Consider the following 25,910-nt stretch of genomic DNA (forward strand, 5'->3'; position numbering starts at 1 on the left):
TCAATTCCGGCATACACCACACACAACCCGAATTCTAAGCATTAGTAGAAACATGCCAGTTGGTGCTGATTTGATTGTGGGTTACCACAGGTAAAACAATGGCTAAATCAATAATGCATTGCCAATTTTTTAAGAAGTTGATTTTGAGAGGCACTGGGAGGCTGATCCATTTCAAACTAGACTATATAATAAAGATATCTGAAAATGACTTCAATTCAAATGATCCACCAGTCACCCCCGGATATCATAGTGAAAATAGGTACCAGTACCTTGTATTGGACAAACCACCTCATTTTTAATCCCTTGTAACAAGTGAGAAATTATCTTTTGTCTCTTCTGGTTACACAATCCACTTCAAAACAAGCAGCAATTCAAGACATTGCACTTCAAAAACGAGTATATTATGAGTACTAGTACATCATACATTATGTACATGTATGTAATTCAAGATCTTCACCCTGACCACTATTTGCATGGAGGATTATACAAATACAACATGTTCATTGAGGGGAAGTAGTCAAAACTACTGGTCCCTCGGTGTTGGATGATTTGACTACTTCCCGACGCCAGCGGAGGGAAGTAGTCAAATCATCCAACACCGAGGGACCAGTAGTTTTGACTACTTCCAAATGAAAACATGTTGTATTTGTTTTACTATACCTCATAAATATTTTCACTATCACGGTAAAATCGTCAAAAAAAGTTAAAACACACACCAGTCAACGTGCCGGCCGGCATGTTAAATAAGTTTAATATTTTAGGATTTCTGTTCAATTAATATTTACATTTTGACCTAGGCCTACATTATTTTAATTTTCTTTTTAACTTTCCATAAATAACATTTTGTTTCATAAAACGTCTAATTCGTGTGTTATTATCCCTCGGTAATCTCAGCAAAATAACTGCAGCAGACGCCATTTTAACGATAAACGCATCTGCAGAATCGCCGTTGTGTAGCATAACGCCACGCCTGAAGGAACGGTGTGGTAGTAGGGTGCGGAAGTTTTACTACTTCGCGTGCGGCGTAATTGCACAGGCGCGGGAAGTAGTCAAAATACCGCACTCGGACGCCATGCGTTATTAACCAATAAGATGTCTGGATTACCTCATTAATATTTATGAGGTATAGTAATATCTTCTTGCTTATTGATGAGTGGCAACATACCATAACATTGGGTGGAATTAGTACTTGTTTTGTAGTACCTGGTTTTGCTACTTGTGTTGTGTTGCTAAGATTTACAAAACTAATCCATCATTGACTCATTGTTCAGGGAAACATTTAAAACGAGGTGGTTTGTCCAATACAAGGTACCGGTAAGTTTCCTTTCACAGTGAATGTGGCTTACTTGTGGGGATTTTTAGCTGGAAATGGATTACACACGTATGCTCCTGGGTAGGGCATGCAGAATTTTATAACATGTTTGTTTTTCAATCTCACAGCTCTGCAACCCGGGAGGAATGGAATGGTACAAACAAAAACAAATAATGGGATAGCGGTAGCATGTATGCCTTCAGGGATCATTCCCATAGACTGGGGAATGTACTTTGTAATCTGAAACTTACTTGGGGTGGGGATGTGGGTGGGGGAAGTACTCGAACATATCAAGTACCAATCCCACTTCAGTCTTCAACAAGTTGAGTTATTATACCCTATAACATGCAACAGGTTGGATATAAATTTCCACTATGTTGCAAGTCTTACAAGTGCTAGATAAATTTAACAAATAAACACCAGAATGCATTGTTCGCAGCCAGCACACTAGACAAATCATAATATTCACTCTAGGAACAAAATTTGCAATTTTTCAAATCACTAAAACAAAATAGAATGTCAGTGTGCTGACAAAAACTCTTCTAGTTTCCTAGGTATTGTGTTCTTATACGGGATTTGGTACTGGACGATTATTCTGGCTGCAAGACACTGCAAAGTTGTATAGTTTATTGGCGATATATCACACTCTCCTTTAACTAGTTCCATTGGAACTTTACCAGCAGTGTTACGAGCATCTATATGCCCTCCGTGTTTGAGCAACACTTTCATAATGTCGCCTCTTTCAGTCTTTGTCGTGTTCACTGCTGCTATGTGAAGAGGGGTATTCCCATCAAAGTCTTTATCCGAGACATTTGCACCACATTCCAGCAGGAGTTGTACGACGTGTACATCTGGGAAAGAACACACTGGATAGCGCCCCACCGAGGATGTGCTTTTGTCAACAGCAAGATGAAGCGGACCAAAGCCCCGATTTCCGTAAGGCTTCAGTTTGAGGAACCTGTAAGTGGCACATTTGACCTCATCTTCTTCCTCTTCACTCCCACCTTCCAAGCGAGCTATTAGGCACATGAGATGCATGATTATCAACAATGCTCTATTGAAGTTAATCACCTCTTTCTCTGCCAATGGGCCATACACTTGATTGGCAAGACCACGCTCAATCTCGTTGATCCCTTTCAGATACACAACAGACACAGTACTATATGGGACTTTGTCATCATAGACCCGTGTACCATTGCGCTCTGACAACATGTACGCGAATAACTCTGCAAAGGACAGTAGACTGCTCTGTGTCATCGGGTTAAGAGGTTCTAATGCTTGCTGCTGCATATCCAGAGCATACATCCATAGCAAGATACAACGATCAAAATTGCCTGAATCGGCATAGACGGCTCCTCGATATCTGATGTAGTATGTGGTATCTGGATGTGACGGCCCAAGGATTCTCTCCCGTATTAGAAGCGCTTGCATTCGCATCTCGTCTGGATCGCCTATCAAATTATCTAAGTCCTTGGAATTTTCCACTTCTGTTGAAAATTCGTAAGCTGCAACTGGGTCATCCGTTCTCTTTTTCCGGACAACATTGCACGGATCCCTATAACGTTCTTCCATTGCTTTTGTCCAGTATTTTAGAGCGAGGTGTGTATCTCGTCTCTTATCTACAAAGGTTGCACCAATTAATTCTAATGCATCAATTTTCTCAAACCTAGGTATGTCTGGTTGTGTTATAAGATAGTCAACTATGTTTGTGTGTCCTGCAACCGCTGCTGCTTTCAGGGGGGTCATTCCATATGCATCAACATCCATTTTGGCACCATTTTTCAACAGTAATTTCATTATTTCTAAACTCCCTGATTCGGCACAATCATGAAGAGCGGTATTTCCTCGTATACTTTTTCTGTTCACATCTGCCCCTAACTGAAGAAGATATTCTGCAATTTTGTAATGCCCCTTGTAACACGAAATCATAAGGCACGTGTGGCCATGGCGATTGGCCAATTCAATGTCCGCTCCATGGTTAACGAGATACTTGACAATCTCAAAATGACCATCAAAACAAGCCGTCAAGTGGCGTTGAATTGGAAAATGTGGTATGGTTTACTCTAGCCCCATGCTTGATAAGTGTCTGCACTGTCATGAAATGTCCCGCAGCTGCTGCACACCACAATGGCGGAGCACCATCTATTGTTTCACCATCAAAAGTTACTGAACCAACCTGTTCTACATCAGCTTTGCATTGCTCAATAAAATAATTCACAATTTCTACATGTCCATGACGGCATGCTGCTATCAATGCTGTTGTATTTTCTACTGTTTGTGATAGTAGCCAACTCACTTCCTCCTTTGAAAAAGACGATAGGCATTCTTTTATACGGGGCAATTTACCTTCACGAGCAGCGTTAAAAACATGAGTTTTGTAATACTCAGGCGCTTTAACAGATGACGACCATGGTGGTATTATTGCTGTAGGCTTTGCCATTATGATCTCATCTACTACTATATCTGAGTTTAAATCAAAACATGCCCATCGTAAGGAGATATATACACTTTTGTTCAGCGAAATTTCTGCGACGTAGTTGATTTGTCATTCGGAGAATTCAATATGGACGACAATTTAACTAATGTGACCTATGAACTATTGATCCGGTTTATACGAATGTAATATTTTGATGTATTGTTTTAATTTTTGCTGAAAACGTATCATTATATCACCTTTTTTGTGTTAAATTATTATTTATGGTGTAAAAAATTAATTATTTTATATCTGTATGTAATAGTAATCACGAATACTTCATTATTTAGCAATAATTACGGAATAAACTAACCCGGTTTGTACTCGTCTACGCCAGTAATTTAGGTCAAAGTTCAACGCAAAGACAACGACAAACCGCGAAAGAAGATATCGGAACAGATTTTGTGCTACATTTGATCCAAAATGGCCAGTGAAAAGGAAGAAGGGGAACTGTCAGATGGAGAAATTGATGAAGAAGTTGAACGACAAACGGCAGAGGTAAAATAATGTTTTTGCAAAGAAGTAAAACTAATTAAAATTGGGATTATGTATGCCGGAAAGCATCGGAAGTGTCGAATTCGGCAGTCCAGTCATGCCAGTGTCTGTCATTATCCTGCATGCATGTAACTTTTTTTTTTTTGGTGGGGGGCTGGGAGTTTTGGTCAGGCGGAATTCTTTTTTAGCTGCCGGAGGCGACAAAATGTTTTGTTTTCAATTTTAATGAATGTATACAAATGTTCATGACATGAATCATGTGTTTATCGCGTGACGTCGCGTGTGGACATGGACTCACATGTCATGGAATGTATGCCTGGTCGAGCACCCTCACAGACCCGAACGTAGTGAGGGTGTTTGGTATATCCGCCATGTTTCAAATACATGGATGGCCAGCATAATGTCCTGCAAATTTAAGCTATATGATATGAGAAGCCTATTTTGGTTGCAAAATGAGAACACAGAGTGGCTTATCTTTAACCCACATTCTCAATCTCTCATGCCAGAGGTTAAAATAAACGGTCCCCAACTAATTATCAAAAGATCGTAAATTTAATTTCTTGAAACGTGCCGGCGAAACGATTTGTATACAAGTAACAATCCTTGTACCGATTAATCGATACCGATCATTCGGCTTCATTCGGTTTCATTCGGCAAACCACGTGATCACTCAGGTGAACTAGGATTGGACGATCGATTGCGTTAAATTTTATCCAGGTTACCGGGCCATGCCTAATGGCGATACTCGCGATGGAAATATTTTTCAACCATGTTGCAAAATGATCGGAAATACACCATCAAGGCGACTCGATCGGTAAGCATCATTGAAACTAAGCAATATTTAGTATTTCTTCTTTTGATTTTTTCGATAAAATTGTAGTTTACAGTTTTGATTAGTTTGATGAGAGTGGATTTCAAAACCAGTCCACTAGTAGACGCGTTGTAATTGACAGTTTGACATTTCCGCCGGAGAATAATGTGAATCCATAAGATGTGGCGATCAATTTCACAATTAAAATCTTTCCTTTGGGGCGATTTCCATTTCTTGCTATCATTTAAAGCCTGAAAGCATCAATACTAAAGATAGGCTATCAGTCGCTTGTGCAGATATATGACATTGGATTCCATTTCTTGTTATTGTTCACTGTATGGAAAAGCCTGTTCTGTTGTATCTTGTATTGGTTGTATTTCCGACGCATACATGGAATGATGGACATAGTCATGGACGGTCACATGGTCATGAAATGATGAATGATGGTGTAGAGTCGAGTTGAGTGCATTTTTTTATCAAGGCCATGGCCGCCATGGGAATTAAAGTAGTAGATTTGCGCCCACCGCCCGTATGCTCCAGACCAAAACCTACCGCATATTTTTTCATTATTTACAAAAAATTTCATTATTTACCAGAAACAAGAAAAAATGGCTTTCAAACATAAAATCAGCAAGTTTGAAGTTGGTAAAACAGTCGTAAAAAACGTGAAAATGAGTCTGCAATGATGTTGTTCACCCGTGTTGGTTGTTCACCGCGAGTCCCGGGCGTGTAGTTCAGTACAACAAGCATGACAGGCCAGGCAACGCCGGTAGCCAGCAGCCATCTTGGAAAAAAACCACCACATGAATATATGGTATTTTGATCCATAGTGTTCTAATAAAGCCACAGAATTCCATGATTTTTGGCCACATAAGTCATCTAGTTAGCAGCTACCTTGGGTAGCATAATCATCTTTGGGAGTTACTGCGTTCAGTTTTAGCAGGCTTAAATGTACATAATATTGCCATTTTGAAAAACTATAAAAAACAGTAACATTTTTGTAAACCCTGTGTTTTCTTCAGTTAGTTCATGGATAATTTTTCTTATCCTGAAAGTACGGTCAAATGTTCAGTAAACACTGCCACATTAGATTTAATTTTGAACAGCCCTGTATTTTTGAGAACCGGACTTCGATATTTGTCGTTTCGGAGGCTTCATTTTCCGTTAACAATTGTTAACAAACTTTGTGGGTATAGCTTTGGTTCATAATTCTTGGTTATTTCTTCACTTCTTCTTGATTCATAGCAGTTGATATCTTAACTTGAAATGTGTAACAAAAATTAGTCGATTTGCAAGCTTTTAAATTTTTATAAAATCTTGACTTCAAAGAGCCGATTTTCCGTTAACTTTTTTGAAGCCTCCGAAACAAACTGTTCAGCAAGCTTGGGCAAATATAAATAAAAGAGCTCATCCAATCTATTTATCAAAATGTAGCAAAGTAGATCCTCAAGTCACTTGTTTTTAAATCGTGGAGATATATATCACCGTTTGAAAATGGGACCCAATACAAACTTTCCGTTAACAATTGAAGCCTCCGAAACAACAAGAAGATTAATTATCATCTATGCATATCTAAATTGGTGTGTTTCATACTGATATCTGCATTGTAATTGTTACTTGATATGTGCAGAATGTCATAAATTAAAAAAAATGTTGATATTATGGTTAATGTTTGAAAAATGTACTGATACCCGAAAAAGCCTGTTTCGGAGGCTTCACATGCAAGTTAACACCATAGGCCTACTTAACAAATGGGTGAAACAATTAACATGTGATAAATCTACAATATCTGCCGCATAGAATCATTGATTTAATACACACAAGAAAATAACAGCTTAGATGATCCCAACAGTGTTGTTTTCAAAAAAACTACTTCTGCAATGTTTAACCATTGTTAACATGAAGCCTCCGAAACAAAAAAAATGACTTGCTGTGATAATTTAATTTTTGTCACAACTGAAATTCAATAGGGGCCTACTTAGAAGCAAAGCATGAAAATTGGTAATTGAGTGTGATCGGAATCCGTCCCTCACGTGAGGGACGGATATCAATAGATTAATTGCTGTGTTTAATTAACCCTTGTTAAAATTTATTCCTTTAAGTTAGGTTAATAATATAACCCTTCAACCAATAGTTATTTCATGCATGAAAATGTTGCCACATGTGTATCAATTATTTCACTATACAAAATTTTCACGTGTGAGGGACGGAAATCAATAGAATAAGCAATCACCACCAAGAGTAATGTTCCATCTCTCCAAAAATTAAGAAATTTGACTCAGTTTGTTTTCAAGGCGTCTATGAAGCGGGTCCAAAGTTTATGTGAGGGACAGACAGTTTCTATGTGAGGGACGGACAAATGTTACAAAATTTCAAATTTGGCAAGATTTCTCCAAATCCACCACTAATGCTATCCTTGACATCTAAATGAAATGCAGTTGTCAAAATAATGCAAGTTCAGGTGAAATAAGATATGATTATTCCCGCTAAATACTTGTGTGAGGGACGGACAGCTTGTCTGTGAGGGACGGACATATGATGGCCTAAATATCTTATTCAGTGTGTATTTCACTTTTAATTTCAAATTACACAGAAGTTTTACTTCATGCTGTTTGTTTTCAATACCCAATTGTAGTTTTACTGATAAAGAAGCAGTAATTTACAATAATATTAATCTTAATAAGTTGGTGTGAGGGACGGACAGACCCTCTTTTTTAGCAACAGGACCTTCAATTCCAAATATTTGGGAGCATGACCTTCTGGGATTGGCCTGAATTTGTTTTAGACAGACTCTCTGACTGGGTAGAAGAATTGGGTTTAATATTTAGTGGCCAAATCTTTTCACTCAACATACATTGGGACCTGTACATCCAAAATAAGTTGGTGTGAGGGACGGACATGTCGGTCCCTTAATTAATTAAGGACTAATAACTCTCAGATTTAAAGATTGGTAATTTTAGCTTCTTTATCTCTAGTAAGGTGAGCACTAATATTGATAGATAGGGTGTATGCTATTTTAATTCCTTAGAATATTTCTCAGAGAAACAACTTTTTGGATTTTTATCCGTGAGGGACGGACAAAATTTCTAGCATTCGCTTTCCATGACTTCCAACTCTCTTCTGAAAGACATCTAATTAAAAATCTCATTGATATTTCATGTGGCAGGGGTTGCACTATTGATATGCAAACAAAAATATTTTCACTCAACATACATTGGTACCTGTACATCCAAAATAAGTAAGTGTGAGGGACGGACATGTCCGTTCCTCACATTAATTAAGGACTAATAACTCTTAGATTTAAAGATTGGGAATTTTAGTTTCTTTATCTCTAGTAAGGTGAGCACTAATATTGATAGATAGGGTATATGCTAATTTAATTCCTTGAAATGTTTCTCAGAGAAAAACTTTTTTGGATTTTTATCCGTGAGGGACGGACAAAATTTCTAGGGTTCACCTTCCATGACCCCTCCTATCTTCTGGAAGACATCCAATTAAAAATCTCATTGATATTTCCTGTAGCAAGGGTTGTACTAATAATCTGTAAACAAAAATTGACAATAGCATATAATCTCTTCAGTAAGAGAAGTATTTTCATAATAATGCAACATAGTGTCCGTCCCTCACGCTACAAATAATGCACGCAACTTTAGCGGCACGGAAAACACAAAATTTGCAACAAATTTTTCTTTTTTCTTTTAGATTATTAAAATATAATCCTTTCCACCAAATTAAAACCATTTTTTATGGAAATTTGAATAAATCCTATTTTTTCACCAAATGTTACCCAATTTCCGATCACACTCAATTGTGATATTTTTTACCTATTTTTTCATGTCAACTTGTAGTATTTAGCCAAATATTTTACTTTTATGATCACCTGTGTTGTTAACTGAAGCCTCCGAAACACAAATTGCTTGAATTGCCAATTCTAAAAAATAACTCCAATTTCTGTGAAACTTGGCTGGGAGGTTCCTTTCATCAAGTAGTATTTGTACATGAAGTTAGACATTCAAATTATTTTAGGAACCCAATTAAAACTTTAAAAAAATGTTTAAGGTTGGGAAATTTCCATTGTAAATGACACTTGATGTTAAAAATTTTTCAAAACTGCAATTACAAACATAGCAAAACATGGTATAAAATGTAACTTATAGCTGTTGACTTACTTTGGAATGGGATTTCACATGTATTCCAGCTTTCATGTCATAATTTTCTGAGCTTATGTACAATACATTTTTTTTTTTTTTTAACCAAAATGTTATGGAAATGTCAAATTTTTTATTGGAAATGTCAAATTTTTTATTAGAAATCAAAAGGTTAAAAGCCTTGAAACAGTATTTTACTGGAATTTAAGTTGCTTCTATGCATGATTTCAGTAAACAGAAACATATTTAAGTGGTTTGAAATTTTGACCCTAAAAATCAAAAGTTACACCCTTTACTGTGAAAATGACCATATATGCCTGACCCCTATTAAGGTCACAATTTCATTCATAAAAACATGCCTGGTCAATCCCAACCACTCCGAGCTACCGATTAAGACCATGTGAATGTGACATGATTGGGTTCATGAATATTTAATGAGCAGGGCGATACTGCCTCAAACGGTAAAAAAGATGACGGGATCACCAAAATTCGATGCTATGCACTTTGCATGCTTTGTGGTGCCTGGCGTGCTAACCGGCTCCTTTACTTCTAACTGTGTACAGCGTGAATGGGGGTAGTTCGTTTGTGCCTAATAGAATAGAAATAATGAAATTTAATGAATAATGAAAAAAAGCCGCGTGGGATTTCAAAAAGTTCTGTACAAATCTACTACTTCAATTCCCAATTTAACATTTTAAGTTTAGAATAGATTAGACTATAAGGCCGTGTGTTTTGAACTCGCCACCCTTAGCGTTACATCACAAATATTATGAATTTTTACACCAATCAAGTTTCAAATTAGAATATCTACACAACTATCAACCCTAAACTAGCAAAAGTATACATTTTTGAAAAGCTGAAGGCATAAGCAATTCAAATATACACATTTCAACTCATTGTACAGGGTGACCTTGAAGTTATACAGGGTGGAATAAAAAAATTCCAAATAAAAAATGGGTCCAGGGGTGTGATTTTTCCGGATTTTTCCGGATTTCCGGATTTTTGGGATTAAAAAAAAAAAAAATCCGGATTTTCAAAAAACAAATTTTTTTTTTTTTTCCCGCTTTTGGAGTGGCCCTGGACCAAGAGCTAAATGCTTAACAGAGATGTCACATTTCCGGAATTTTCAGTTCCGGATATGAGAGAATCTCCAATTTTAAAATGAAAATTTCTTAGAACCCTGACTGGATGATTTATAGACACACTGTACTGTGCAAAAATGGTGATGCAATTTCTCATGTGTATGTGAATGATATGATACTGGAAGTATCTATTCAGATAATAAATGTTTTGATACTATAAAGTGAAGTATTTTAACAGTTTCACATTTTTGCATTTTACCCCATGAAATTGCATCTCCAGTGGTGCTCAAGTGTGTAAAACCCTCTGGCTTTGGGGCCGCCTCACCCTGATCGGGCGCTGCCCCTGATTCCCACCAGGGGCCCTTAAGCTGGCCCCTGGACCCCCCGCCGCAACAGGCGAGAGCTACGCTCGCGTCGCTTCGCAATTTCATTGCTTTGGGTTTTTTTTCAGAAAGCACCAATCACACCCCTGTGGGTCACTTAATGCATTGCTTATTACTAACTTGCAGTTATAAACTGAAAGTAAACAACATTGATTTGGTTAGAGGTTAGGGGGATCCTACTGACTGGGGAAGAAAAAAAATCACAGCTGTTTGGTAATCTCAGAATACAGGGTGTCCCAAAATATGTTCAAATTTTTTTACAATTCAACATATTTTGAACTGAAACATTTTACCCCTAACCCATACAGACAAAGTAAGTCCATATTTAGATTCCTCATCAAATTTACTCTCAGAAAATGTATACTTTGACTATGATAGGATAAGTAATTAAATATTTACAGCAACTTTTAGATTTTGAAGACATTCGCATTGCTTACTACAGTGTTTAATATGAAAACGGGTAGTTTTGTACGTAAAAGTTTGTATTTTATAGACTAAACCAATCATAAAGAGTTCAAAATGATTAAAAACAATTAGCATAATTAATAACCTTTCACAAGAGCTCTTAACCATGCCTGTAGCCCATATGGATGCAAAGATATGATCAGTTGATTCAACGTGCACACACAAAATCTATATTTCTCATAGACTTTGTACATACCGCCACCGCCACAACCGCCACCGCCACAACAACCACCTCGGCCATTCTGAACTCAAAAAATTATAACTCCACTATCTTAGCTGATAAAAAATTCTCCTTTGGAGGTCTGTTAGGTCACTCATTTAGCTACAAAATGACACCAAACACACTACAATACCTTTTGTTTAAGCAGAGATATAACAATTTGAACGAGTCTCGATTTGGAAAAGCGTAACAAAACCACCATTTTTGGGTGGCGAGTTCAAAACGCGTGGCCATAATCATGTCTGTCTGCCAGCACAGTAGTGCCGGTGTCGGCACCGTTTTTTGATGTTGACATGTCGACATATTTTGTATCTTGACGTCATAAGAGTGTCGACATACATTTGGGTTCCGAAAAAGTACCAGGACTTTTTTTTTTCATGACTTTTGGAATATTTTAAAAATTTTAACCTAAAAATATCTAGAAACACCGTCGGCAATTTCAGCAAATTTCCAAGATGGCCATCTTCATAGCGAGCATGTAGCGATGAAGTGTACAATTTACACCGGAAAACAATAATACTGCCAAAAGTATGCCCCCTGAAGGCAATCTGAAAAATCTTGGTGAAATAGTAGGTAAAAGATAAGATTTGGCATTGCATTTTGTTGAAAATACATTGGAAATGGCCAATATTTTGAGTGAAAATGAGCTTGCCTGACAAAGTTTTTAAGGAGTTTGCGCATCCAGGGACTCTTTAATTTTTGATTTTGCCCATTTTGGACTCCTTAAATCTCAAGTTGAATGTGACCAAAGGGTCCGATAAAAACTGTATGGACTCATTAATTTCACGATGCACGGAGGCATATAAATCATCAATTAAAAATAATTTTAAAAAAAGATCGGTAAATCTTTTGAATCACCATAGGCCAACAACACTAATAATTTCACTGGAATATTTGACAAGTTCTGAAGTTTAGAATTTCGGACAGATGGACTCCTTAAATTCTCATCGGACCCCTTAAATGTTGGTTTTTCAGGTACCAAAGGGTCCAGAAAAATTAAATTGGACCCCTTGATTTTTTGTGCTCGCGCTACCCCTGCTTAGCACTATGTCGCCATGGACGAAGTTCTGTCGATATGTTGACATAATTCACTTTGTTGACAGGATTACAGCACAGGCAGTCGGCACCAGTGGCAGCGTCAGGAATTCTCTTTTGGGGGGCATTAGGGGGGAAAAGTGAATTTCAGGGGGGGGAATCAACCAAGTTCGCAATTTTGGGTGTTTACTGGGGGGGCAGCAGGGGGGGCAAGAGTTCTGACTGGGGGGCATTTCTGACTATCGGTGAGCAATTTCTTAGCTAGACCAGGGACTGCCTTCTGAGGAGAGCGAGAACAATCGCTCTCTGCTCTCCTTAAATCTGATAGGAGAGTGATTTTTAGTTCTCCTTACAATGTACATTTTATTGTAAATGTTCTAAATGTTAAAAATTGAAGGCTCTAGAAGAGCTATTTTATGCTCTCCTGCAAATTCCAAAAGACAGTCCCTGCTAGACTACTCAAGCAAGTCATTGCCATTGTCTGTTATCATGGTAATTCCTGGGCATAATTCATAATCATACTGACATTTTTTTAACGGAATACTACTCTTTGCTAAGTTGGACAATTTGGAAAAGCAGTTGTGACTCGTGAAGCACATAGCGGAAAATTGTTATGGTCCACCCCAGTAAGTTAATCCGTACACTGCGCACATCATGCGAATTTGCTATGACTATCGACTATGAGCTGGAGCAGTTCCAATAATTGAAACTCACTACTCCGACCTGTGCAACGTGCAATCCTGGCTGGGATCTCTGTTTATTCTCCTTTCCTCTCCTTTTTATGCTTCTTATTGTCATGCAGTCTATAATAGTACTTCATTTTTCTATTTCCAGATGGGAGATGCAGACAATCTTCCTGAGCCAGCTGTTCCAAGACCTCATTCAGCTCCAGCCACAGCGCCCTCTATCCATGCATATCGGGAATCAAGGGAAAATGTGGCCAACAACTCGGACTTTGACAGCAGTGATAGTAATTCAGGCAGTGATTCAGATACAGACAACAGGTAATATCAAATCGATAGGCTTGGGCGATATCGCACCCTGCGATATATCGTGATATTAAATCCTTATCGCGATGACGATATGTAGAAATAGTGACAGGCGATATACTTATAATTGGTCTCCCATCCACTCAGCAGGCCACGATCAACTAAACGTTTAATGTGCATGAGGGCAGCAGTGGTCTCCCATCCACTCAGCAGGCCACGATCAACTAAATGTTCAATGCGCATGAGGGCAGCAGTGGTCTCCCATCCACTCAGCAGGCCACGATCAACTAAATGTTCAATGCGCATGAGGGCAGCAGTGGTCTCCCATCCACTCAGCAGGCCACGATCAATGGCAGCAAATGGTTTCATACTGTTTTTAATAGGTCGCATGTCATAAGTTGGGTGGTACAATTTCAATTACATGGTCAAAAATGACAAAAAATGTATTTTTTGATATGTTGTATATATATTGACAACCTCTAATAATTAACACCATTTTTAACCATAACACATGCTTAATTTATGAGATAATGCTTAATTACTAATTAATTAATACACAGGCGTCTATATAAATATCAATTTTCAAATGCATTTTTCTCAAATCGGACCTCAATTACAAAAATGACTGTAACATTTTTATTTTATGCAAGAATGTCATCAGATTTGGAGGATATGTTCTCAATACATTAATGCTTCAAATAAACTATTTAAAATAAATGTACGTATGTTAATTACATTGTGAAGGTCAGTGACCTTTTTACGAGTAATTAGCGAGACGGTTATTCTATTATTGAGGAAATGAATATCAAGAAGAGAAATGTACATTAGCATGTTGCTAAAAATACTGAAATTCAACTAGGATTTCATCAAAAATGATAAAAATGGAACATATAACCCTTTACGGTGGCGCTACACCTGTTGATAAATTTGTGACTATTTTTGCATTTTTCTCAAAAAATAATAACACACTGGTAATAAAGTTATGTATATTATAGGGGCAAGGAATCCAGTTACTACACTTGAATTCCAGTGACTCAAGACAAGCGGTATGTTATTTATGATAAGAAAAAAGGTACCGCTAGAATGTACATCATTTCTTAACATATATAATGAACCCCTTGTCTTGAATCACTGAAATTTCAGTGAAGTAATTGGAGTCCTTACCCCTATAATATACATAACTTTTGTTACCAGTGTGTAGTTACTTTTGAGAAAAATGCAAAATTAGTCAGAAAATTTATAAGGGGGGTGTAGTACCACCTTAAGTAGTCAGTAATTGTTTTAGTTGTACAAATTCAACATTCAAAGGTGTCAATACATCATATCCTCACTAGATTTGAAAGAGTAACCAGTAGTTTTGACATGCTGAAATGTGAATTTTCACATCTAGGCCCTATTGCACACTCCCGCATCCGCCTGCTCCACATCCGCCTGCTCCTCCACCCCTGGCATTTTTCGTTTCAACTGATGTGATTTTTTTATTGAATAATGTATAATTATATACTTCAGTAGACTGAAAGAGTATAAAATTAGGCTTAAAATGAGGTATCAACCACTGCTGTAGGATATGGGGTTATGGAAAGCCAATCAAATTTGTAACGCAATTTTCCGAAAAATGTAATCCCTCCACCCTTTTTGCATACCCAACTTATGACATGCGACCAATAACGTTTCTGATTATAAAGAAGCTGTTTTGAACGATGGCAGTGGATTGAATAAGTATGTTTTGTACTTGTTTATTTGTATACTAATTGCTTCACTGTTTGGCAGGCCGTTTTGCACCCATATACCAGTGAACTTCTGATATGGCATGCATGCATGTATGAATAAAAATATCGTCAGATGGCAATATCGCGATATGTTTTTGGCTGCGATATGCAAAAGACTGACGATGCCCAAGCCTACAGATCAATGTGTGTTCACTGTTCACCATGTTTACGATATATGCTGTCAATGCATGCACACCATGCAGCACAGAGGATCAGAATGTATCAACATGTCAACCCTGTTAAACCCCGATCGACAGCATCATCCCCGATATTTTTCATTGTTGATGAGGTTTTGGTATCACATGATAGATACTATTTTTCTCATTGCTATCCTGAAATTTGACGCTCCCAAGTCGATGTATTTCCAGAGAAATCATGAAGCACAGCGGCCTTTTGAGGCTACCACTTTGTAAATACTAAAAATTACGTTGGATTTCTGGACAGGGAATTAATTGCGAATCATCAGTCTCCTCAACAGCTACTTTGGTTTCGCGTAAGTGCTGAGGAGATGGCGCGCTGTATATAGTTAAAAAAATTCCTTGAAGATCTCAGTGGGCTAAATGGCTCAATTGGTTAGCGATTATGTTTTTACCGAGGGTACCCAGTTCAAAATCCGTGGTGGAAGGTTTTTTTTTCCTCTCCATTTTTAACCCAAACTTTTTTATATTCATTTGAAATGTACATGTTGCAAGGGAAATATATTTTGTTTCCTTTTTTTCTGAAACGGTACAAAAAAGAGTTAAAAACAAATATTTTCCGTTCAATATGGGCCGGGCATTGCAACATTGTCATCAGGTCTTGTTGCTTGCCTGCCCAGAATGCAATTCACGCATACCAAGGTATTGGATTGCAAATTTGGCTATTTATTCACATTTACGCTGAAAATGCTCTCGCTTTTTTTTTTCACAAAGCAGCATAAAGAAGGCGCTATTTGATATTATTATGTAATTTTAAAGACAATCCATATCCAAAACCAATAGTGTTACCCCCCTTTAATAATTAACTAAACTGTGAGACCCGATTTGCCACATGCAAAGTTATGTTGTGAGTCGTCCAAGCATCATCATCTTCAATGCAACAATCACTTATTTATCGATATGAAATTATGGTTTACATGCTGAAAATGTAGGGATTGGTGTTTTGACGGCTGTTATTCACATGCTGTCCTCTAGTGTGATACTGATGGTCCATCTTTAAATCAGAAGTTACACTTTGTATATTTCATCATTTGTAAATATTGTCATCTGTTGAACATCGTATTATAAAATAAATCTTGACAACATCAACTATATTTTGAGTTCATCTGTGGTAGAATTGAAGAACCCCATGGCCAGTGTCATACTCACCAATTGAGCCAGTGGCCAGTGGTCATACTCATCTGTTGAGCCCATAAAACTACATCGAGATATTCAAACTGTAACAAACACACAGATAATCACAAACATTCATATATGCTCACATGTATGAACCCTACTGCATATGAACCGCAACCTAAAACAACTAACTGCTGGACAGGGTTGTAGCTACGCTGGGCGGTGGCAGGCTGACCCGCCCGGCACTCTTAATTTCCACCCGGCACTCAAGTTAATTTTGAGCCCAAATGCCCGGCACTCCAGTCTCAAATGTTTCAAAATCAATGAACAATCAGTATAAAATGAACAATTCTTTCAATTTTTTCACCTTTTGGTATAGATTTCACTCGGCATTAAAATTTGCCTTGCTATAACCCTGCTGCTGGATTGGTTCCAATATATGTGCTCAAACTGTATAGATGGTAGAAAATACCACTTATGAAAAACTTGGACCACCCATCTTGGAAGTATTTAAGACTTGTTATCATTGTATTCCAAAAAAATGATTATAATGATGGTTTGTTCACAGATCCTGGAAACGACAGAGAACCATTCCTGGGATGCCCCAAGGCAGACCACAAACACATGAGAAAGTGGCTAAACCAGTGTTAACATCTTCCAGAATGCAAACAACATCAGACGTTAGAAGGGAACCACAGCAAATGGAACACGACCTAACAAGGTAACATAGTGATGATCCTCTAGCTTTAATTTTGAGGAATTATAGCCCAACATACATGGACTAAACTGAAAGCACATTGGTCAAGGAGTACTTGACCAATGGTTGGGTGTCCAGCATGTAACATGCGTACCTCATGCTTTTGCTAACCAAGTTTCAAGTTGTGCACATGTTCACATGTAACAATCTTGTATGTGGATCATGTCTGTTTGCATAGTGACCCGGAGCAAGCAGTGAAACATTAAAAAAACATACCATAAATTAATTTGTGAATATTCTCAGTCATCCAGGAGATAAACATAATAAAATGAGTATTGAATCTGTTCATCTGAACTTACTATTTTTCAGTATCGCATCTCATCCAAGACCCATCATCAGTCAGCCTGATGATGCGTCTTGGATGAGACCGGTACTGTCGCTATCAAAAATAGTATTAAAGTCCAGATGAACAGATTCAATACCCATTTTATATTGGTATAAATTGATTTTGATATAGCATTGGTAAAATTTAAGAGGTTTTTCACAAAGGTGAAGTTGAGTTTCAGGTTGCTTGTTTGGTTGTAAAGATTTAGACCTTCAACGATATTAAAATTATTGTAAAACCTCTGATCTACTACTAATGCTAGGCCTATGGTCTAACACTTTCACTTTCTGTGATGTGATTTTTGTAGAGGGCAGCAGCCATCAGGCAACACTAAACCGAGTGTCGGCACCAAACCAAAGAAACGCAAGAACAACATTTGGGGTGAAATCATCACTCAACAAACTGCTGAAAGAGTTGAAAAACAAATGACTGAGTTTGACATGGACACAGAGACGGACAGAGATGTGGAAAGCTACAATTATAGATTAGCTTTAGAGGAAGCCCCAAGACATAAACTTGGTATGTCTGCTGCAAGAATAGAGATGTCCGATGAGGATGGCCAGAGAGAACTTAAAGCTGGTCTTGGGGAGGACGATTCTGATAAATGGCTGGTGGATAAAGCAGATCAAGAGGAGCGTGGCAATGTGAAGGATAGACTCGGTCATAGAAATGTAAAAGACAGACTCGGTCTGGCTGCAGAGGTTGAAGAAGATAAGAGGGAAGAGGAGGAGAAGCTCAGACGAAGAGAATTCAAGTTTGGGAAGAGGAAAGGTGCTAAACAAAGACTGGGGAAGAAGTCAGATGGGAGCCCAGACTGCCCGACTATGAAAAATGTTACATTTAGTGATGGAGAACATCCGAAAGAGGTTGCAGGGAAGATTGCTTTTAGTTTGAATGAGCAGAAGAGACACCTGATTATGAGAGTTGTGAATATACTTGGTGTTGATAAGTCAAAGGAATTGTGGCAGCTCACTTTAGATGTGGAGGAAAGTGGAGGCATGATGGTTATGGTGAGTTAATGTTTTTAGATCAGTATGTAAAATATTTTTGTATATTTTGTACCCTCTTTTCCCCAGGGGCAAAAAAACCTCAAAATTGTGCCTTTTGTTGAACAGACTATACCATGGTATTTTTGGCTATACTTGCATTACTTAAAAGTCACAATGTAGGGGTTGATGTTGAAGTCCGCATTGAGCATGGCAGATTGAAGCCCGGCATAGGGGCTATAAATTGCCAACTTTAGTCGCATAATTTGACAGGGTAGCAATCATGTAGCATATCATTGGCAGTCCTGTAGTGAATTTCAGTAGCTTTTGGACCAAGGGCCTGTCTTATTTTACACACTGTTTAAATACAACTTGTAGTCCAGTGCCACAAGCTATTATAATGCTAGCTATTACCGTAACCATTCGGGTATAAGCCCACCCCACTAGATGGCAGATTTCACTTCTAAAATGGGGGTGGGCTTATAACCGGGGAAGGGCTAGTGCATGAATTTAAAAATAAGAACAATCTTCCCCCATTTGTACAATGTATATGGTCATTTTCACGGTAAAGGGTGTAACTTTGGATTTTTAACATTTTGATCCGTAGTTTTCTAATAAAGCCACAGAATTCCATGATTTTTGGCCACATAAGTCATCTAGTTAGCAGCTACCTTGGGTAGCATAATTATCTTCGGGAGTTACTGCGTTCAGTTTTAGCAGGCTTAAATGTACCTAATATTGCCATTTTGAAAAACTGTAAAAAACATTAACATTTTTGTAAAACCCTGTGTTTTCTTCAGTTAGTTCATGGATAATTTTTCTTATCCTGAAAGTACGGTCATATGTTCAGTAAACACTGCCACATTAGATTTAATTGTGAACAGCCCTGTATTTTTGAGAACCGGACGTCGATATTTGTCGTTTCGGAGGCTTCATTTTCCGTTAACAATTGTTAACAAACTTTGTGGGTATAGCTTTGGTTCATAATTCTTGGTTATTTCTTCACTTCTTCTTGATTCATAACAGTTGATATCTTAACTTGAAATGGGTAACAAAAATTAGTTGATTTGCAAGCTTTTAAAATTTTTATAAAATCTTGACTTCAAAGAGCCGATTTTCCGTTAACTTTTTGAAGCCTCCGAAACAAACTGTTCAGCAAGCTTGGGCAAATATAAATAAAAGAGCTCATCCAATCTATTTATCAAAATGTAGCAAAGTAGATCCTCAAGTCACTTGTTTTTAAATCATGGAGATATATATCACCGTTTGAAAATGGGACCCAATACAAACTTTCCGTTAACAATTGAAGCCTCCGAAACAAATGAAGCCTCCGAAACAACAGTAAACTTAATTATCATCTATGCATATCTAAATTGGTATGTTCCATATTGATATCTGCATTGTAATTGTTGCATGATATGTGCAGAATGTCAAAAAATAAAAAAAAATTGATATTATGGTTAATGCTTGAAAAATATACTGATATCCAAGAAAGCCCGTTTCGAGGCTTCACATGCAAATAACACCATACTTAACAAATGGGTGAAAAAATTATCATGTTATAAATCTGCAATATCTGCCGCATAGAATCATTGATTCAATACACACAAGAAAATAACAGCTTAGATGATCCCAACAGTGTTAAAATCAAAAAAACTACTTCTGCCATGTTTAACCATTGTAAACATGAAGCCTCCGAAACAAAAAAAATGACTTGCTGTGATAATTTAATTTTTGTCACAACTGAAATTCAATACTTAGAAGCAAAGCATGAAAATTGGTAATTGTGATATTTTTTACCTATTTTTTCATGTCAACTTGTAGTAGTTAGCCAAATATTTTACTTTTATGATCACCTGTGTTGTTAACTGAAGCCTCCGAAACACAAATCGCTTGAATTGCCAATTCTAAAAAATAACTCCAATTTCTGTGAAACTTGGCTGGGAGGTTCCTTTCATCAAGTAGTATTTGTACATGAAGTTAGACATTTAAATTATTTTAGGAACCCAATTAAAACTTAAAAAATATGTTTAAGGTTGGGAAATTTCCATTGCAAATGACCCTTGATGTTAAAAATTTTCAAAATTGCAATTACAAACATAGCAAAACATGGTATAAAATTTAACTTATATCTGTTGACTTACTTTGGAATGGGATTTCACATGTATTCCAGCTTTCATGTCATAATTTTCTGAGCTTATGTAAAATACATTTTTTCTTAGATTTTAACCAAAATGTTATGGAAATGTCAAATTTTTTATCAGAAATCAACAGGTTTAAGCCTTGAAACACTATTTTACTGGAATTTAAGTTGCTTCTATGCATGATTACAGTAAACAGAAACATATTTAAGTGGTTTGAAATTTTGACCCTAAAAATCAAAAGTTACACCCTTTACCGTGAAAATGACCATATGCCCAATGTACCAGTAATTTCTATCATCTATGTCAATTTCTTAAAATTATAAGTGTGGAATGTTAATTATCAACTGATATTTTTTTATATTTGTTCTTAAATATGAGACCAAAGCATTGATTTGTTTTTAGAACTTGGCCAAAATTTAGCACTGGGCTTATACCTGAGTGCACCCTTGTTCCCAGAATGTTTTGAAAAATAAGGGGTTGGCTTATAGCCGAAGGTGGGCTTATATACCCGGGTGGTTACGATATATATAATTCCTAATTCAACGCTTTTACACACTATTTCTAAACCCTAATAAAGGAACAAATAGAATACACATTTCAAGATAAAATTTTATCTTTATCTAAATCTTCCACAGGGGTAGTGTGGATTTTAAATGGAATAGCTTAATTTTTGAAAGGATTATGGTAATTTCTATAAAGAGTCCTTTGACTCAAATTATCATCCTAGATGATAATTGATTTTCAGGAGAGTGTACCAGGGTAAGAATTAATGGACAGTGTGAAAATCAATCATGATTTTTTGCACAGGAATTTCATGGGAATCAGTTTAATATTGATCCCTCAAATCATTTAGTATGAATAGAGAGAAACAACTAAAGGACTTTGAAAATTTGAGAGAATCAACTTTGATTCATGCCAGGGTTCGCAGGTTGGTTTTAACCACTTGGCAAAAACAGTTTTTGCCAGTTTTTGCCGGCAAAAATGGCAAAAACTGATTTATAGTTCAATTTTTTCATCTCAAAACAAATTACTAAGTTACAAAAATAAGTTCCCGAGTGTAACAAGGCCAGATTTTGTAATTATAAGCAATATATTAAGAAATTAAAGGCATGCGTTTTCATTGCTCAAGTGCATTTAATCGAAATGTGGCATGTATCAAATTCAAAACTTTTTCATTTTATGGACTTGATGAGACATAAAATATGTTGAATGATTCGTTGAAAGATGTGTTTTACTGTTTATGAGCTTTCTGTGTCACTTTTTAATATTTGAGTGACTATGTGTGTGTTTTTGCCATTTTTGCCGGTTTAAACCAGGCAAAAACTGGCAAAAACAGTTTTTGCCAGGTTTTTGCCACTTTGCTGGCAAAAACAGGTTTTTGCCGGCAAAAACCGAACCCTGATTCATGCAAACCTTAAAAAGAGAATGTTTGCAAGAATTGATTGTCTAAACCTGCTAACATATGGGTGAAAAGCACACACATAGATATGCCAGATATGCCATGTAGGTATTTACTATAATGGTATTTTCACATTTAGAATGGAACCAGACGACGGACACCTGGTGGCGTTTTTCTTCATATGATGAAGACGGATGAGGATGTAACAAAGAACCAGGTGGATGAGATATTTGCAGAAGAGAAGAAGCGTGAGAATAAGAGGGAGAAAGAACATCGCAAGAGGAAAAGGAAACAGGTATGTCAGCAGGATGTAATCAGGGGCATGATACTTTTTTGAACATTCTAGTTTTTAAAATAGTTTTATTCTGCTGATGTTCTCACAAGATGGTGGCACCCATCCCCACATCTTGCCATGTACATTGTATGGCAGGTGCCATATGCTTCCACTGGTCCCTTCAGTTTCTTGATATTATCAATTTAATGACTCCATGATCGGGGTTCGCAGGTTTTTGCCGCAGGTGGAAAAAAAACACGGGTTTAACCCCGGTTTTTAAAGCTTGGCAAAAATAGTTTTTGTGAGTTTTTGCCAGCAAAAATGGCAAAAACTAAAAAAGTGATAAAAAGTTCACTTTTTTCAGCTCAAAACAAGTTATAAAGTTAAAAAAATTATTTCCCGAGTATAACAAGGCCAGATTTGGTAATTATAAGTAACATTTTAAGAAATTAAAGGCATGGATTTTCATTGCTCTCTAGTGCATTTTACTGAAATGTGGAGTATCAACTTCAAAACCTTTTCATTTTAAGGACTGGATGAGACAAAAAAAATATGTTGAATGAGTTACTAAATGTTGTATGTTACTGTTTCTGAGCTTTCTGTGTTACTTTTTAATATTTGGTTGACTATAAATATGAGTTTTTGCCAGTTTTTGCCACTTTTCCGGCAAAAACTGAACCCTTTCCATGATGTTGGACATCCTCTTCTACATCCCTCCATTACTTGCAGATCAGTTTTAAAAATGCTGATTGTACTCCTTAATTGATAAATGTGACCCATCACATCAAAACCGACCACTTCGCAGCTGGCTTCATTGGCTGATAACAATGAAAGAGGATGAGAAAATATTAAGAAAGTAAAAAGAAATTTGAGCTTGTTTTGCAAAGTGATCTGTTTTGATGTGATGGGTGACAAATCTCTAACTAGTTATCTGATGCTCAAATGTTGCAAAAAACATTGGACAGGTAAATTTGTTACCAAATATGTTATATTATAAAAAAAAAAGGTTTGTGTGGCAAATGACATTTATGCAGCTGGTATGTGTAATCTATATTTTGAAACCCTCATTCAATGCAAAACAGTCTTTATATTTTGGATTTTCTTTTTACAACAAACATGCCCTTTTCAATACGCACCTTTAGGGTTTCTCCACCGGATGTCGATTTGTACCTGTATTCCTTCCCACAAGGTAATTCGCATCTTGTATAACATAACAATAGATACAGTTCAGAGGTTAATCCATCATCTTTGTTATGCAATAGAGGCCGTCAGCGTGACGTCATATCTTGTGGGTTCACGCGTGATGACGCGTGATAACAGCTAGCAGCTGCGTGGCAAGCTGCGCCCTGCGCGTAGTGTCCGACGCATGAACATGTGTAGCATTTGTACCCACAAGATGGCGAAAGGCTGATGGCCTCTATACACATATTGTATTGTGAGAAGAAATTTTGGTACAAATCAACATCCGGTCTTGGAGAAACCCTAAAGGTGCGTATTGTGAACAACAATTTGGACAGTCAACAAAAATAGAGAGTAAAAGCATTTAATTGTTGCTTCATTTATTCACAGATCAACTTTGACAGATACCTGGCTGAAACCAAAGCAATTATGGATGAGAAACGTGACAAGGAGAGCACAGCAGATATGGAAGAGGTTGATTTGGATCAAGAAGGACAGGTAGAGTTAGGCTTTATGGAAGGTAGCGATGACAGTAAAGGTGCTAATGGGAGTGCATCAATGGGAGACAAACCAACAGACCAAATGGAGAGTGGGGATGGTATGACCACGTAATGTCAGTAAGGCTGGATTGCTTTCAAGGGCAAACCCCTTATGATATATACAAGGCTCAAAAAGCGATTAGTCCATATTCCATCCCCCCCTATTTTCTATAATAGCCACCTGCAAAATGAGCAATACACAATGGACAGGGGGATAAGTTTAAAAGAGCCCCATGATATAGCAATTCTTTGAGCCTTGGTTGTATGTCATAAGTGTCAACAATCATGTACATTGGGCAATATGGGCAAATTTGTTTCACCTATCGATGCTTGGTCAATCCTTATTAGTTATGAAATTATGCGATCAGCTGAGAGTGGGCTAGTTTCACAAAGATTTGTGATAGATCTTACACTTGACTTCATACGGATTACATGTGGTAAATCAATCATAAGATTGATCGTAAAGCTTTGTGAAACATGCCCAGGTTGGATACCCATTGTATTTAGCCAAAGGGCATTTCACTGTGCCATGTTTGCAGTGTCACCATGATGGAAAAAATAATGTACCTCTGGTTATTTTTTGCCATACACCCAGCAATCTCTGTGGTATCTTTATCATACTATTTGTGTGGAACAAACTTTGCTAGCATGTGGTAAATGCTATTATGCTTATGTGTATGCCTGAAAACGACTGAAGGTACATTGTTTTAGTCCTGAAGTGTGACAATCCATTGAATTTTCCATCTACAGCTGCCTTGAAGAATGACAGTGACTGATGACTCAACAATGATATGAATATGGTAAGAATTGGTGAATCAATCCTTTCCTCTCAATATTGTGACATGTCCGCATGGAATATTGTACAATGCGAGATATTTTTTTGGGAATCCGATATGGTTCCTAGCAGGAACTTCTAACTAGGTTTCTATGAGATTGCAGCCTGTAGACTGCATACTCATGTGTGCCTCGTCTCAAGTTGAGAGTGCCTGTAGTGCTTGTATGGGGTTGTGGAGTGAGCGATAATGCGGACAAAGTACCCTTTTTTGCCCGTGTTAATGCCCCGCATGATTATGTTAGCACACTCAATTCGAAACTGCCACTGCAAAATACACACACAGCATTACTCTCAACTAGAGATGAGACACAGTCTATTATCGAGAAGAGTTGATTAATTTGCTAATTATTTAATAAAGATGATTTGGATCAAAACACCCTGCAATTATGAATAATTTTTTTAATGTCTTTTTTGGCATGTTTCGGAGATCATGCTTGCATGCTTGTATCTTTATGTTTGTTTGATTCATAAATTTATGTAGTGCAAAACAAACTGTGGTCCATACACATTCTGTAAGTAGAGAGAGAGAAATGATATGTTTATCAATTTCAGCCTAAAAGCTTAAATGTATATGTATGCAGTATCATTTTGATACATTTTATATTTTGTAAAAATTGGTTATTCCAGTTCGGCCCTGATTTGGTAAAATGATCTAACTTGAAATTAAAATCGCTGTTTCGAGAAAAAGAGCTTTAAAGTTTGAACACTTGCCGTTTTTCTTTTTGAATAAAATAAATTATTAAACAGATCTAATGTCTTAGAAAATATAAAAATCTCATTATTTGTCGGCATGGTGGTGATTTGAGGATGTCACCAATGGAAAGAGCGCCCTCACATTACCCATGATATGGATTTATCTCAAAATTTCCAAATTTCAAGTTAGATTGTTTTACCAAATCAGGGCCGAGTTGTAATCCTTACACCCCCTATGGAAGTCCTGACCTTAATCTCTCACACAGGAGATGTAGATTTCAAAT

At 37.1% G+C, this 25,910-nt stretch overlaps 2 protein-coding genes across 2 annotated transcripts; one reads left to right on the forward strand and one right to left on the reverse strand.

The window, feature by feature from the left end:
- Positions 1–1,424: 1,424 nt before the first annotated feature.
- LOC140171500 (protein fem-1 homolog C-like) lies at positions 1,425–3,869 on the reverse strand. Its single transcript, XM_072194769.1, is given in 2 exon segments — positions 1,425–3,338; positions 3,340–3,869. Coding segments are annotated over 2 exon segments (1,920 nt in total). The 5' UTR covers positions 3,753–3,869; the 3' UTR covers positions 1,425–1,831.
- Positions 3,870–4,148: 279 nt separating this feature from the next.
- LOC140171501 (uncharacterized) lies at positions 4,149–25,256 on the forward strand. Its single transcript, XM_072194770.1, has 6 exons — positions 4,149–4,283; positions 13,259–13,428; positions 17,064–17,216; positions 17,885–18,587; positions 22,246–22,401; positions 23,950–25,256. Exons 1-6 carry the CDS (start codon positions 4,209–4,211, stop codon positions 24,169–24,171), a joined length of 1,479 nt encoding a protein of 492 aa, XP_072050871.1. The 5' UTR covers positions 4,149–4,208; the 3' UTR covers positions 24,172–25,256.
- Positions 25,257–25,910: the final 654 nt, after the last annotated feature.

Source organism: Amphiura filiformis, chromosome 15, assembly GCF_039555335.1.
Source record: "Amphiura filiformis chromosome 15, Afil_fr2py, whole genome shotgun sequence".
Lineage (NCBI taxonomy): Eukaryota > Metazoa > Echinodermata > Ophiuroidea > Amphilepidida > Amphiuridae > Amphiura > Amphiura filiformis.

What these genes read in the sequence shown, in the direction of transcription:
- LOC140171501 (XM_072194770.1), top strand. Translation starts at nt 4,209, where the DNA reads ATGGCCAGTGAAAAGGAAGAAGGGGAACTGTCAGATGGAGAAATTGAT. An exon ending in GATTCAGATACAGACAACAG is followed by an intron (nt 13,429 to 17,063) that starts GTAATATCAAAT and finishes GTTTGTTCACAG; the next exon opens with ATCCTGGAAACGACAGAGAA. An exon ending in GCAAGAGGAAAAGGAAACAG is followed by an intron (nt 22,402 to 23,949) that starts GTATGTCAGCAG and finishes ATTTATTCACAG; the next exon opens with ATCAACTTTGACAGATACCT.